A 15,676-nucleotide genomic window follows, 5' to 3' on the forward strand; every position below is an offset into this window, starting at 1 on the left:
ATTAGCATATTATGCTTTTATTATTATTGATATATAAAAAATCATCCACTTTAATCTGTGGCTGAGTTTCAATAATGATTATCACAATACAAATTTTTACAACATGGTAATAAAAGTCCCAATGCAATCTGTAGGAAACTCATAAATCTTATGATACATGGGCAAGGCCTTAGCGTAAACCCATTATGGTATGCGATAAATATTTCGGAAGGAACCCAGAACAGCCTACTCAGATTATCAAATTTGGCAAGTATCTTTATAAGGAAAGTTTTCCTTGTGACAGCCTAAGCAAAACACTCATATATTATACAATACATGAATGCCTAGCTCTTTTTTGTCTTAATTAATCATTTTATTGTCTTATACTTTTAGGTACCTAAACCAGGTTCCCTTTCTGAATTCTACTATAAATCAAACATCATAAAACCACATTAATTTGAAACCCAGGGAGTAAATTATTCTGAAAAGTCACATGTTGAATGATAAAACAGTCCTTACAAGATATAGTTTTAAGACTTCTCAAATATTTAATGAAGTGTTTTGGGAGATAGAAATTGTGCTGAGTATACCTTGTTGAATTCAGAATGACTAAAGCTCATTAGAGTTGGAATTGACTTTAAGAGACCCTATTGGTCATTACTTCATTTGATAGAAGTAAAAAAATAAGACCCAGAAAGCTTAAGGTCAAGTGACAAAGGCAGCAATTCACAACTTTGCTAATCTGTGTACTGTAATACTATTATATGTGTATGTTAAAGCATGTGCAACGTGACAGTTTATCATTTCAGCTATATCCATTACGGGTGGCGTTTCACTTCTCGTTTGTACTATAACTTGCAAATTCTGTCTTCAATGATAATATGACAATTAGAGTTTTAATTACTATAAATTCTAAATTAGTTCATTCTGAATTAATGACGTTTTATCATTACCTTAATATGTAACTCAGATTCGGAGAATAAAAACATGCTGAGACGCCTCAGTAACTGATAGCCAAACAGTTGAGAATGGTGACAATGACCAATGGAGTAAGGAAAGTAGGCTCACTACTCTTTTCCACAGTCATTACTAGCCGGCAACTAATCTAAAGCACCTTATCCGCTGGAAAGCGAAAAAGGTCTGTCCTATTTATATTCAGGACATACCGTAGGCTATCCGTAAATACTTGGTGAATGAAAGCCAGGAGTCTGATTTCCCTGTGGGCTCCTTTAGCTCTGTCCCACGACTCCAGACTGCTCTCTGACCGCTGAGCAGGCAGACCATGTAGTAAATAGGAAAATGTATGAATGCAAACCCACCAACACCACTGGGAGAACACATGTACCAGCAGGAAACCATCATCCTCTTCATTCATTAAAAGGACTTCGGATTTTGAGTTCTATAGCAGCATAATTCCACTTTAAAAATAAACTTCGGAAAAAAATCAGTTGTTACATAAAATTGAACTATATACTACATATTTGAGACTTAGAATGTCATACAGTCTAAGGCACCTTTACTTCTTAGTTTTGACTGTAGCTAAAAATGTCTTACACAGAGCACTTAGGATAAAAATGTGATGAAAAGTTCACAGAAAAATTCTTAAACCACCAACTGTCCATGAACATAACCTAGGTTGTATTGTGTAACTTCTGTTCAAATAATGCTGTACATTTCCTCCGTACTTCCCCTATAATTATTATTATTATTGTTCTGCATGTGAAAATCAAGCACTTGGAGCCTACTGATAAAGCTCTTTAATAACTAGCAGGTAAGCACAATGTTCTTGTTTAAAAATTGCAATTAGCAACGCTGTGCTCTGAAGTCTCACCTGCCGTGAGAACAAGCTTGGGTTTCGTGTTCGCTTAGTATGAGTTTTCTACGGCAACATGTTAGCTGTTGTGAAATTTTACATTATTTAATCTTCAGGAGCAATGGAAACTTTAAAAAACTGCTACAGAGTATGAGGTATTAAGAATTAAGGCAGTATCTAAAGACATACTCTACATGGAAGTTTTTAATAAAAACAGTATGTACCCTAAATATCAATGGTTTGTTTTGAGCAGAAATGTTTTAAATATGTTCCGGAAAAGAAACCAAAAAAAGCTGCTCATTCTGGTCTTAGTGAAGAGGTACAAGCTCTTGGTCACAATTTACATCACTCAAAACTTTTGTGGCTCTTACATTTGGCATGATTTTATTTCCCAAGTTTTCCAAGTTTCCACATTTAATATTTATCTGCTGCTTAAAATCATTTAAAACAGCCCCTATCAGTTCAACTCATGGAGAATTCGGAATGATCAAGACACTAAACTTATCCCACCTGCAGAAGGTAACATTCTATCAACTATGCCTGTCAGGGAGTAAACTGTCTTTGCGTAAAACACTATTTACAAAGGATGAAAAATTAGACCATTCATGAAACAGATTTTGCTACAGTTAATTTGTGATACCACAACTCTAAGACATCGACTGCTATTTTCTGGCAACCTTGAACGGGGTTGCTGGCAGTGAGGAGTTCCCACACTCCTTAGCCCAGGCCCTCCCTCCTTGGGTCCAATGGCTTGATGGAGAGGAATCTGGACGTGGCAAAGGAATCTACACAGCCTGGAAGAAGAATAGGCCTAACAGAGTTCAGACTCTCCCTGTGGGTTTCATTAACAAGGCGCCCCAACTGAAATGGACAAACAGCTCAGAGTGCCTGGGCGCCGTGCTTTATGCAGGTTCCATCTTTATTTTTCTTTTTGATATATATTTATTGATTTCAGAGAGGAAGAGAGAGGGAGAGAGAGAGAGAGAAACATCAATGATGAGAGAGAATCATTGATCGGCAGCCTCCTGCACGCCCCCTACTGGGGACTGAGCCCACAACCCAGGCATGTGCCCTTGACCGGAATCAAACCCAGGACCCTTCAGTCTGCAGGCCGACGCTCTATCTACTGAGCCATACCAGCTAGGGTATATGCAGGTTCTATCTTTAAATCCTTGCAATGTCCCTGTGAGGAGAGTAAGATTATCTCCTCTTTAAAGATGAGGAAACTGAAGCAAAAAAATGAACTTGCCCAAGGTGCAGAGCAAGTCGTGGACTATGGGTTTTTACCTAGGTCCCTGTGACTCAAACCCTCCTCGGTTATGACCACATATGGCGCACAGTCCTGACGATCCTGTAGGAACTATTATACTAATTTTGCAAAAGAAGGGAATTAAAGAAGTGCAAAATTAATTTCTGAGTAAGAACTGAAAGTAATAATACCAGCTCATCATCTGTGTATGAGAAATTATGCTATGTGTTAACCCTTAATTCTCACAATCACTCGGTACCACCGGTACTATTCCCTTTTTAACAGGTGAAGATGCTGAAGCTGAGGGAGGTTTGATAAATTTTCTAAACATGGGATTTGAATTCAGGTCAGTGTGTTCAGGACATTCACAAAGTTCAGTACTTTTCACTACCATACTGCCCCTCAATTATTCTTCATAAAGGGAAGGCAGAAAGGGAGTTAATATAAATCAAAGGCCTACTATGTGCTGAGTCCTGGGCAAGTTGCTTTTGCAAGTGAGGAAGGTGAGTGAGCTTAAGAACCTTGTCCCAAGGTCACAAAATTAGTAAAATGTAGAGTCAAATGCAGAGGAGGGAAGCAGCCTGGGTCCTGGGTGCCTGCCGGTGGCCAGAGGAGGGAAGCAACCTGGGTCCCGGGTGCCTGCCAGAGGCCAGAGGAAGGAAGCCCAGGTCCTGGTTGCTGGAGGGAAGCCAGTGCCAGCAGCTGGGGGAAGGAAGGCCTACTCTTGCACGAATTTTTGTGCATCGGGCCTCTAGTATATAATAAAAGGCTAATATGCAAATAGACGGAACCGCTGAACAACCAAGCAACTGGTTTTATGATGTGCGCTGACCACCAGGGGGTGTGTGCAGAACATGGCAGGCGTCGGCAGCAGGCGGCAGAGCACGGAACATGGTGGGCATTGGCTGCGGTGGGATGGTGGAGCAGGTGAGCGGGGGCGCCGGTTGCTGTCATTGGGGCGAGCCCCTGGTGGTTACTGAAAATTCTTTGCTCCTGCGTGCCATGGTCCCACCCAGCACTCGCACCTGCTGCCGGTGCCAGCCCCGCTCACACCTGCTGCTGGCGCCAGAGTCGCCACTCGCACCCGCTGCTGGTGCCCAGTGCCGGCCCCAATCGCACGGTGCTGTCAGCAGGTGTGAGCGGTGGCTGCTGGACCCGATCGCCCCTCAGGGCTTCTCCACCTCCCTCTGCTCCTGAGGAGTGATCAGGGCCAGCAGCCACCTCTTGCACCTGCTGCTGGCCATGGCCCCGCTCGCACCTGCAGCTGGCAATGGAGCTACCGCTCGCACCAGCTGATGGCACCAGTCTCACTCACACCTGCTGCTGGTGCTGGCCCCAACTGCTCCGTGCCGTCAGTGGGTGCAAGTGGGGCTGGCGCTGTCAGCGTGTGGAAGTGGCAGCGGCAGGAGCGGGGCCGCTGGCAGACAGGGGACCAGGGGCCGCGGCAGGAGGGGCCGGGCGGGGGCACGGAGGATGGGCTGAGACCTGCCCCTGTGCCCACTGCAGCCTCGAGACCCACAGTTCCTTTCAAGGTACATGAATTCGTGCACTGGGCCCCTAGTGGTCTGAATATTTAACAAGCTCACCAAATAATTCTGATGTACATTAAAATTTTAAAGCCACTGATGTATAACAATGAACAGATTGACTATCTTCCAATCTGTTCTCTACAATTATCTTCCTCACCTGAGATTTTAGTACAAATTAATTTCCTAGAAAATTATAGTCAGCTTTTAGTATTCCTTGTGAAGTCAGATTAGTCTTCCTTCCACTTAACTGAGATCAGTGAAGTTTTGTTCCATCTCCTGTATGTGTATATAAATACACATGAACTCATGTATACATATTCCACCAGGTAAAATGACAGAAATGGAATTGAGAGAAGTATCTTAAGTGCTTATGCTATATGATTATGCATATTTTTAAAATTTAGTGGGTACATTTTTATATAACTGTGTAAAGGAACTGAAATAGTATACTCACATATATAAATAAATTACATTTTAATATATTTTGCCAGTGCCCACAGTGAAATAGAGGTATATTGCCGATTTTTACTAGGTTTTAAAAACCAAATGCTGCAAAAATAATAGTTTGTCATTTCATACATCAAAAACTGCTCAGGTACACTGACTACCTCATCAATAGAAATTCTGCCCAACAGATGATAAAGTTAACTCAATAGGCAGGTTTGATTTTCAGACAACCCCTATAAGCAAAAACAAGGTTGCATTAGTAAATCAAGAAACTGTCGTGATTGTCAGGATAAAGCCAAATTAGTTAATAAGCAAGAACCTTTTCCCATCTAAACTGCTTAGTGAGGCTATTTAAATGCCATATGTATTCAGTATAACATTTAGAAATATTCTTTTATACAGTAATTGGGTTAAAATATAGTAGCATAAAGCAAAAAAAAAAAAAAATACTAATTCAAGGCATGCGCTAAAGCAATTTCCCCCCTTAATTCCATCAGAATACAATCAATGAAAGTTGATAAGGAGAGGGACTGAAAAATGCTAGGCCTGCTATTGATTACCATAAAACTTTTTGGCAGTCCCTACCAAAGCTAAACGTATGTATACCTTGGGACCCACGATTCCACTCTTGGGTATAAGCCCAGAAGTGTATACATATATGCATACACATAAAATGTTCATAACATTTTTATTCATAATAGTCCCAAATTTAAAATAACCCAATACCCATCAACAATAGTTAAAGATATTGGCATATTCACACAACAGAATATTATATAACAACTAGAGGCCCATTGCAGGAAGATTCCTGCAAGAACAGGGCTTCTGGCGGGCTTCCCTCCTGCCACCGTCACCCCTCCCGCCCCCCGCGCTTTCCCTCCCACCGTCACCTGGTGCTTTCCCTTACCCTCCCGCCGCCTCTGCCCCCACCCCGCGGTTTCCCTCCCATGGTCGCTGCTGCCCTCCCCCCCTCCCCACGTGCTTTTCCTCCCGCCACCGCCGACCCCTCAACCCCCGCACTGCTTTCCCTTCCCCAGTCGCCACCCTGCGCTTCCCGCCACCACCGCAACCTCACTTTCCACTTTCCCTCCCTCTTTCTTCTATGCTGTCTTCAGTCTTCACTCCATCTGCGTATGCAAATTAACCTCCATCTTTGTTGGGTTAATTTGCATACTTGCTCTGATTGGCTGGTAGGTGTAGCGGAGTGATGGTTAATTTGCATGTTTCTCTTTTATTAGTGTAGATGAAAAAGAAAGAATTACTATTACATGCAATAAAATAGATGAATTTCACAGGTCAAATGTTGAGTGAAAGAAACCAGATACAAAAGAGAACATCTATATAAAAGCCTAAGCAACCGTTATGACCAAACAACTGGAACAACTGGTCAACTAGTTGCTATGATGTGCACTAACCACCAGGGGGCAGATGCTCAACACAAGAGCTGCCCCCTGGTAGTCAGTGCACTCCCACAGCCAAGCCAGCCCCTCGATCAGCCCTGATTGGGGGGCCGGCCGGCCAACCTCCCTGGTTCCCTTCCCCCAGCCAGCTGGCCCCCCAATAGGCCTCAATCACCAGCCAGGCCGAGGGACCCCACCCTCGTGCACCAGGCCTCTAGTAGCGTATAATTTCAGTGGCATGGAGTTCAGAAACAAGCAGAATTACTTTATGGCGATAGAGGTGGGAACAGTTGTTACCCTTTGGGTGGAGATTATTGACTAGGAAGAGTCACAAAAGATCTTTCTGGGGTGCTGGAAATGTACTATATCTCAAGTTGGATGATGATTATAAAAATTCATTGAGCTGCATGCTTAAGATTCCTATACTTTGTTGCATGTAAATTATAACTCAATTTTTAAAATTAAAAAAAGTGTCATATTCCTTAATCTCCAGGTGAACTAAAGAGAATTAACTTTGACTCATGTAGCACAAGCAACAGCTTAATGTTCATAAGCACAACCTATTCATGAAATTGGCTAGACTTAGGCTACTATTAAAACAATCATCAAAACACATTAAAAAGCTAGCAATTTATTACTATTTCATGTGTGTAGGTACAACTCAAAAGTATTTAAAAAGCAAATTCATATTATCTTTTATAATAATAAAAGCGTAATATGCTAATTAGACCGGACAGCCGAACGACCTTCCGGACATCCTTCTGGACGAAGCTGCGGCAGTGGGGGCTGAGGCAGAGGCAGTTAGGGGCGATCAGGCAGGCAGGTAAGCGAGCATTAGGAGCCAGCAGTCCTGGATTGCAAGTGGGTGCAGGCCGGACTGAGGGACCACCCCCCGCCCCTGTGCAAGAATTTCGTGCACCAGGCCTCTAGTATATCAATAAAAATTATATTTCTATAAAAAGTTTAAAAATAGCAGTGTTTGTTTTGCTATAATATAGTAGCCAAAATTCTCTAATTTTACCCCAAGTGAGAGAATATTGAAGTCAGCTGCACTTCAGCCATAATTCAGAGTTTATGCCTGTGTGGACTACTTTAGCACCCCAACCCGCCAGATTATTAATGATCTCATTCTGTAATAACTTCGCCCCTTAATTAACCAAGTCAGAACTTGAATGTGGTCACTGGTAGGAACACAATTATTTAAACATTTCTAAGGTGGGATGCACTCACATTTATGATGATGTTCAGAGATTCGTCATTGGGAAGGAAGATGCACACACTCCGGCGGTCTTGCATGACTCTGTTGTTATGGAAGTTCAGTTTGTTCATTGTGTGGGGGCTCTCTAGGGGTCAGCGCTGGGCTCCGAGTCCCCGGCAACGCCGCTGGTTCCGAGAACGCCACAGCCAGAAGCCGCTCCTCATCACACACGCTGTAGGAGAAGCATCATGATGTGCCACGATGGAGGTTCCACAGCTATGAAACAAAAAAGCCCAAATCAGGTGTGAATAAAGGCGGTGAGACTGGTGAGGAGAGACAGGGAGATGAGCAGCACGCGACAGCATGTCTCATAGCTAGGGCTGCCTGGAAGAATGAATGACAACGCCCTGAAATTCAGTCTACATCTTGCCCACCAACGACTGCCTTAAAACTTTCATTCACAATCATGAATTAAATGTAAGGCCCTCACATCCCAGGCAGAGCCATGCACTGCAGGGCTCACAGAGGCAGAGGCGTTTTCAGCCTCACAGGACAGATAACAAAGGGCGCCGAAAAGAAGCAAAATGACAAAATAGCAATGACAACAACGAAATTCTAAAACTCCTTTCTTCCATTACAATCTCAAACAAATGTCTTGGCTCTCGCCTGGCATTCCTTCTTCAACCACTTTGGTCTGGCTTTTACCTCCTCCACATCCCCCGCCTGGCTCCACGAAGAAGCCAGTGACTCCAGACCAGGGGTGGGCAAACTTTTTGACTCGAGGGCCACAATGGGTTCTTAAACTGGACCGGAGGGCCGGAACAAAAGCATGGATGGAGTGTTTGTGTGAACTAATATAAATTCAAAGTAAAGGAGCGGAGGGGAGAGCAAGAGAACCGGATAGAACAGCCGGATCCGGCCCGCGGGCCGTAGTTTGCCCACGGCTGCTCCAGACCATCAGCAGTATCCGAGGAGTCACGGTAACGGATGTCTCTGTTACATTTACCACGGCTGCCATGCCCTCCTTGCAACGTCTTTCTCCCTTTTATGGCACTGCTCTCTCTCCTAATTCTCTCACTTGACAATGCAAACAATGTTTCTATTTGTTATCTCACCAACCAATAAAATACAAAGAAACAACAAGACTGTATATATCAAACTATGTTTGCATGCAAAAGAAATGTGGATTTTGGATATCTCTGACATCTAATCAGTTTATTAAACATATTAATTTTATTTTTTAACTTCTCTCAGATTTTCAATGTATATGATTTTATTTCCAAGTAATGAAAATTTTCTCTCCAATTTTCAAAAATGGTCTTTTTATTTCTGTTTCATGTCTCATTGCATTGGCAAGGCCTTGTAGTATAATTTTAAAACAGTGGTGGATATTTCCTATTTTTAAGGAGTGTGTCTAATATTTCATCCATTATTGCTAATATAACACTAGTCAACGAAGATATGTTAAGACTAGTTGCCTCTCAAACCATTAGCAATATTTATAGTGTTCCTTATTTAACACTGTTATATTTACATTGTTCCTATATTTGTGAGAAGCAAAAGAGAATTTCCAGGAATAGAGAATTGTTTTACCAGGCAGAGAGTTATAACCATATAGTTTTAATAGAAAAGCTATTATCAGTGATCACATAAATCAAAGCATAAATGAGACAGAATCTTGGCCTATTTGCTTCTTAAGGTTAATTGTCCATTTGTAATCAGCAGGAGGGTGGGAGAGAATATATTCTTTGTTATCAGCAGGAGGGTGGGAGAGAATATACTCTTAGATGACACCATGAGTAAATATAAACTAGTATTTCCTTTTAAAGTATAAATGCCCAGCCAGGGTGGCTGAGTGGTTGAGCACTGACTCATGAACCAAGAGGTCACTGGTTCAATTCCCGGTCGGTCAGGGCTCATGCCTAGGCTGCAGGCTCCATCCCCAGTAGGGGCGTACAGGAGGCAGCCGACAGATGTTTCTCGCTAATCGATGTTTCTATCTCTCTCCTTTCCCCTCTCTCTCTAAAATCAATAAAAAAAAAGATGTCTAAAGTATAAATAAGTGGTCGGCAAACTCATTAGTCAACAGAGTGGCAACCCGCAGCTCGCAAGCCGCAGTTTGCCGACCACTGGTATAAATAATATACTATCCAAAAGGGAGCTACTCAAACTAAGTAAAACTCAAATGGTAATCTTATTTACAGTATTCCCTCCCTGGACGGTGACCAAAAGCTCCCTCAGGAGTACTTGGCTTTTCCTAAAGGATAGTAGCGACTGTTTCCCATTAGGTTGTAGCCAGCGCATCACCCGACAGGGTCACTGGAGGTCCCTGCTGTAGTTCTCTCCAGGCAGGGATGGTTGACCCATGTGTTCTATGACTACAAACTCACTGCACCTGAATCCAATCACCGACCTAAAACATGCGCACTTTTAGTTCAGCAGTTCCAAAGCACCCATTGTAGGAGCAGTGCTGACTGCAGCAGGGTCACCTGGACATCTGTAATAAACACAGATCCTGAGCACAGTGACATCTCTACTCAGTCAGGATCTCCAGGGTCAGGATCAGGGCCCAGAAACCTTAATCTTTCAAAAAAGCTCCCCAGCTATTTCTGATATACAGTCACATTTGGAAATCACACTTCAGTTAACAGAAGGAAGCACAGGGTTGGATATAATGCCTCCACAGTACACATCAGAAAGTACACATTTGAAGTATAAATTCCTAAAACAGGTCACATGTATATGTATACTCAGAACATTTTCCTGAAAAATGTTACTCAGTGATGTAGGAATAAATAAATTGGCGAAGCAGGGTACCTTCTATGTACTCTCTCAGAGAAATTCAGAAATAGTTGAAAGCTCTGGTAAGTCCCGCAGACAACTTTTTAAATTCGTTCAACTTAATATTTCTCAAACTTACTTGGGCAGAGAATACTCCCCCACCCACCACATATCTATTAAGGTCGTGTAGAATAAAATTCTTAGGCATACTGTTTAAGAAACACAGTTCTAAAATGACTTCCTTGTCAAGTATTATATTTCATGGCAAATTTTCCCCTCTGTATTAATACATTACAATCCTCTCTGTTATTAAAATCTTTTAAGAAGAAATTATAAACTATGCTTAATGCATCTTATTTAAATGCAAACACTTGTGATATTAATCCCAGTATATTTCTTATTTAAATCTACACTTCCAATTGAGTTCCTCCTATAATTCTCCATTTCTACTTAAACCAATTAACCGGTGGTATTTCTACTGACCTACTTTCTAGAATGAAAAGAAAAACGTAAGGGGAAAAATATATTCTGAGGTTTGGGATGTTTCCAAAGCTTAATTAATAATAAAATTTCATTTGAGTACAACTTTTATTTATTTCTTGGTTCAAATAATGCAGTAAAAACAAAAGACTAAAAGAGGTTTACTGAAGAAAATTTAACAAAAGCTGAGTAGTTAAGAAGCAGTAATGTTTCATTGCTGCTTTTTCTAGAAAGCTTTGAGGATGGCAAACTATAAAAGCCCTAAAAGAGAGATAGGATTAAGTTTTTACTTTACCCAGGACTGCATTAAAGCTGATTAAAAGGTTCAACTGAAATAGCAAAATTACCAGATCTCTAATATGCTCCGATATAAAATTTAATCTTAAATTGTACAGTCCTGGGGAAAATAATTAGAATAAATTGATACCAATCTGAATTGTAGAAATAAGCCTTTTATCCATTGGCCACTTATTCTGTGTCCTAAATTTCAGCTGATTCCTCGGGGGGTGGGGGGGGGCACATTTCCTATTCCAGGGCAGCCTTTTCTCTGCCCAATGTTCTTAGGGTAGATTATCTACAAAGAATAAACCATAATATCATATGTCATGATATCATATTTCCCAGGCAACAACAAAACAGCTTTACTAGTGATCAAACTCTACCTTGCCATCTTTATTAATACCCAACTTACAAATAAAATGTTAAACTATAAGATTCCCACACTTGGATTTTAAAGTCATATTATTATAAAGCCCTTATTTCCTGAGAAGCACCATTGATTACAAAGTTACTTCATTTCTTTTAAGAATCAGGAAGCCACTACGTAATATGGACATTCAATGGTGATTTCCATTTTTTGGAAATTACCTTTAAAACTGGGTCACCTTGGAATAAAAGTATGGACTTCAGTTCATCCTACAGGGTAGGGCAAAAGTAGATTTACAGTTGTGAGTACACAAAACACAGTGTTTATTCTTGTGTTATTTATTAATTATTGTATTATTTTCCACACGAACTGTAAAACTATTTTTGCTCCCCCTCCCCATAATATAGCAAGATTGATTCATTAGTTGTGACAAATGTACCATAGCCATGAGAGAGGGTACATGTGGGGTATACAGGAATTCCCAGTACTATCTTTGCAACTCCTGTGTATGTAGAAGTACTCTACAATAAAAAGTGTGTTTTTTTTTTAAATTAAGTCAACGGAAATTTCCTACCCACATAATATAATTGCACTTTGAATGGAGGCAAAGGGAATTCTCAACTTTGAGACTGTCAACCTAAAAATACTTGAAAGGATGATAATTTGGTAAGAAGATTATTATAAGGCAGTGGTCGGCAAACTCATTAGTCAACAGAGCCAAATATCAACAGTACAACGATTGAAATTTCTTTTGAGAGCCAAATTTTTTAAACTTAAACTTCTTCTAACGCCACTTCTTCAAAATAGACTCGCCCAGGCCATGGTACTTTGTGGAAGAGCCACACTCAAGGGGCCAAAGAGCCACATGTGGCTCGCGAGCCCCAGTTTGCCGACCACGGCTCTAGTAGATAAATAAGGAACTGCCAAAAGCTTAAGATCACCTCTCTTATGGTTGGATATTAAGTGTTTAGAGACAGTATGAATAGAATATTAATTAAAAAGACATACTTAATCTCCCCAATCAGTCAAACCTGGGTTCCAACCTGGATTCTACAATATTAGCTATATAACCTTGGGCAAGTAACCTAAACTCTGAGCCTGATTCTTCAGCTGGAAAATCTCTTAATATTGTTTGGCCTACTAGGATTATTGGAAAGATTACCTGAGAGAAAGGTCATGAAGTATTAGCTATCAGGCTGCTGAGGAAAGGCTCAAGAAAGTAACAGTCATGAGTTGCCAGGTCATGAGAAGGCACATCTGCAATTAATCAGCAAGAACACTGTACATATCACCTGGAGCTCTAGAACTTAAGAGACAGATGCAGCAGCTAAACTTTGGGGGGTCTACTTTGGGGTTGGGAAGTTAAATGTATTGTTTGTTGTAAATGGGACAGTTACATTGTTAGATGGTGACTCCTTTGAAATTTTATTTATGAAATTTATGAAAAAGAGAAAGTGTGTATGACTACGTGCGTTCAAATGTGTGCTGGCCGACCAAAGAACGGAATGTAGACGACATCTGTTTTAATCTACTTGGCACCATCTTTCCATTGAAGAGTGCTCCTCTCCCCTCCCAGGTTTCCAGGGTGGCTATCAATCAGTGTTTCCTACTGTGGATGGGCGGAGAGATGATGGAGGGTACGGATGTGACCCAGGGCTGGACTAACAGTACCCTATTCTCCCGTCACAGTGCTTGGTGTAAAGGGTGCACATATTAACCCAAGCAAAGTCGGAATTCCTCCATGAAATCTGTTATACAAATGTTGGGCTGGAAAATGTTGGGATGGAGAGGGCTGCTCCCCTTTTTGGATTCCTATTTGTGCAAATAATTTGAGCCTGGGGTTGCTGGCAATCATCTTTCCACGGTAAGAATTTTCCTGGAGAAGGAAGACATCACAGAGGAAAGTGAAGCTCAGAAAGAATCCTGATCACATCATTTTAACTCCTGTATCCAGCTGTGTCCGAAGCCAGAAACTATTCCCAGGAATTCCCATATGGTGGCCAATGAATTACCTGTCCTCTTCCACTAATTCTGCCACTTGCAACCCAGTCCTCTTTAACAGAGCTTATTCAAACAAGAAGCTGATTTACTGCTTGACACAGGTATTCATTAATTCATTGAAAGTTTACTATCACTGGCTATGAAGATTGAAATTGATGTGGAAAAACACACACAATGCTCTAAGGTTTAAAGTTTCTCTCCATTCTACAACAAAGCAGAATAATCACTCTGATGAATATACATCAATGGCAAAAACCTTCGGGAAGAAAAACATCTGAGTAACTGAAACGTTTAGGTGGTTGAGTTGCTTGCTGTTCAGACACCACCGTTCTCTAAGAGCACTGCACACAGCAAGTGACTTATGTGAAAATGCATAAATTCATGTAAGCAAACAAAGCACAATTAATTTATGACAAATTTTCAGCAACAAGAGAATATCGCATCTTGAATTCTAATTTGTGGGTGAGCAGTGCTGTCTTAGTGAAGACCACAAAGTTTTTTTACAGAATGTGCTTTTACTGTGTTGTCCATTTGTCATATATTATAGTAGCTGCAAAAAAAAAAAAAAAAAAAAAAGGCATTTTCCCAAAGTTTTGTTTAAGTTCACCAATCCCTTTCTCTAGCTGTGGCAACAGTTTGCACCCTGTGGGACTCTGACTCCTAGTCTCCCAAGTGTTGCCCTTCTCTGGCTTTTTTTCTGCGATGACCATACTCACTTGATTCACTCTGTTATAGAAGCAAAGCAAAGGGTAATGGTAACAGTGGTACTCGGGGCAATGAAACCACCCCTTTTTTTACACTTGAGATTAAAAACACATTTCTCCAGAGCACAGTTCTGGTATGCTCTCTCTAAACTGAACAGCAATAAGCACAACTCTGTTAATCAACAATTACAGTGGCTTCTATGCTGGAGTTCATAGAAGAAATAATGGGGGTCTTCCGAGTTATTTTACTAGTAAATATTTCAAAATGCCTGATAAAACTGGCACATTTCCCCATGGTGACACCTCAAGGGAAATTAAAATATCATTTGCCTAAGTAACTTCATCTCATTTTAAAATGCTTATTCTGATAGCACATTTAGTTTTACTGCCAGATTTAACAAATGAAAACAAATGACATAATTTATTTTGCTAGACAATCTTTCCAAACACAGTACCCAAGGAAGGTGAAGGAGAGGAAGGCTAACAAAAGTGATCCTCAGTGGTCGGAAAGGTTGGCATAGATTTAGTTGCTATTTGTGTATACATTTTAGAAACAATCTTAGTAAGAAAAAAAAAAAATCCATGCTTCTGCCTAGTCTACCATTCTAGTGGCTTTCTCCTCTCCCATAGCTCCGCACTGTGTTCTCACCTGGATTTCTAAATGTGCCTGTCTTGTCCTTTAAATCTGCCACCCCCACAACGCTGGCAGCGTGATCTCGTGTAACTGCACCTCCCACCTTGCATGTCACACCCCGCTCACATGCTTAGTGCTACAGTACTTGCACAGGGTAATACCTACCCTCCAAGACACAGCGATCTTTCACCACGGGGTCCCGTCCAGCCTCAGTGTCTCAGTGTGACCATTCTACAACTCATGCTTTGCATTCCTGCAATGCTTTCCCTCGTGGTCTCCCCAACAAGTCTTGCTCTCATATGTCTATGCTTTTGACCACGCTGCTTCCTCTGCCCGGAATATCCTCCCTTGCCTATTATCTCACCTACCACCCACCTCCCAAAGAACAAAGTACACCCTGGGGAACTCAAGCCACTGTAGCATGCCTCCCCATCGGTGGGCAGCTGAGGGGCAGTTCTCCTGCACTCTTTTTTTTTTTTTTTAAACAGGAGAAAATCAAATTTTAATACATGTGCACAGGGAATTCACATGCACATGAAAATGTCAAGGACTGTGAGATAAAAGTGGATGACTGCATGATTTGCAGATAATTTAGGAAGAGTGGAGCATACATGACTGGTTATTTTTTGTTAGGCAACCAGGAAATAATGGGACATGGTGAGGGAGGCGGGTGGGAAAAGGACAGTTAATAGGCTCTTGCTGGGAGTCTTCTGTCTAATGCTTTCTCCTGCACTCTTATCATCGTTGTACTTGCTGGCAAGTCTGTCTCCCCACAGCGGACTGGAATCTCCTCAAGAACACGATCCACCAGCATC

At 41.4% G+C, this 15,676-nt stretch overlaps 1 protein-coding gene across 4 annotated transcripts in view; it reads right to left on the bottom strand.

The window, feature by feature from the left end:
- Positions 1-15,676, bottom strand: part of FRMD6 (FERM domain containing 6) — a 75,954-nt gene that overhangs the window by 30,458 nt on the left and 29,820 nt on the right. For all 4 annotated transcript variants that reach the window (XM_080667242.1, XM_080667240.1, XM_080667243.1 and 1 more), the window contains exon 2: positions 7,648-7,891. In XM_080667242.1, coding sequence (XP_080523368.1) covers positions 7,648-7,746 — 99 coding nt within the window. In that variant the 5' untranslated portion in view covers positions 7,747-7,891. The remainder of the gene's footprint in view (positions 1-7,647; positions 7,892-15,676) is intronic.

Source organism: Plecotus auritus (genome assembly GCF_963455305.1).
Source record: "Plecotus auritus genome assembly, chromosome: 1".
Taxonomy (NCBI): domain Eukaryota; kingdom Metazoa; phylum Chordata; class Mammalia; order Chiroptera; family Vespertilionidae; genus Plecotus; species Plecotus auritus.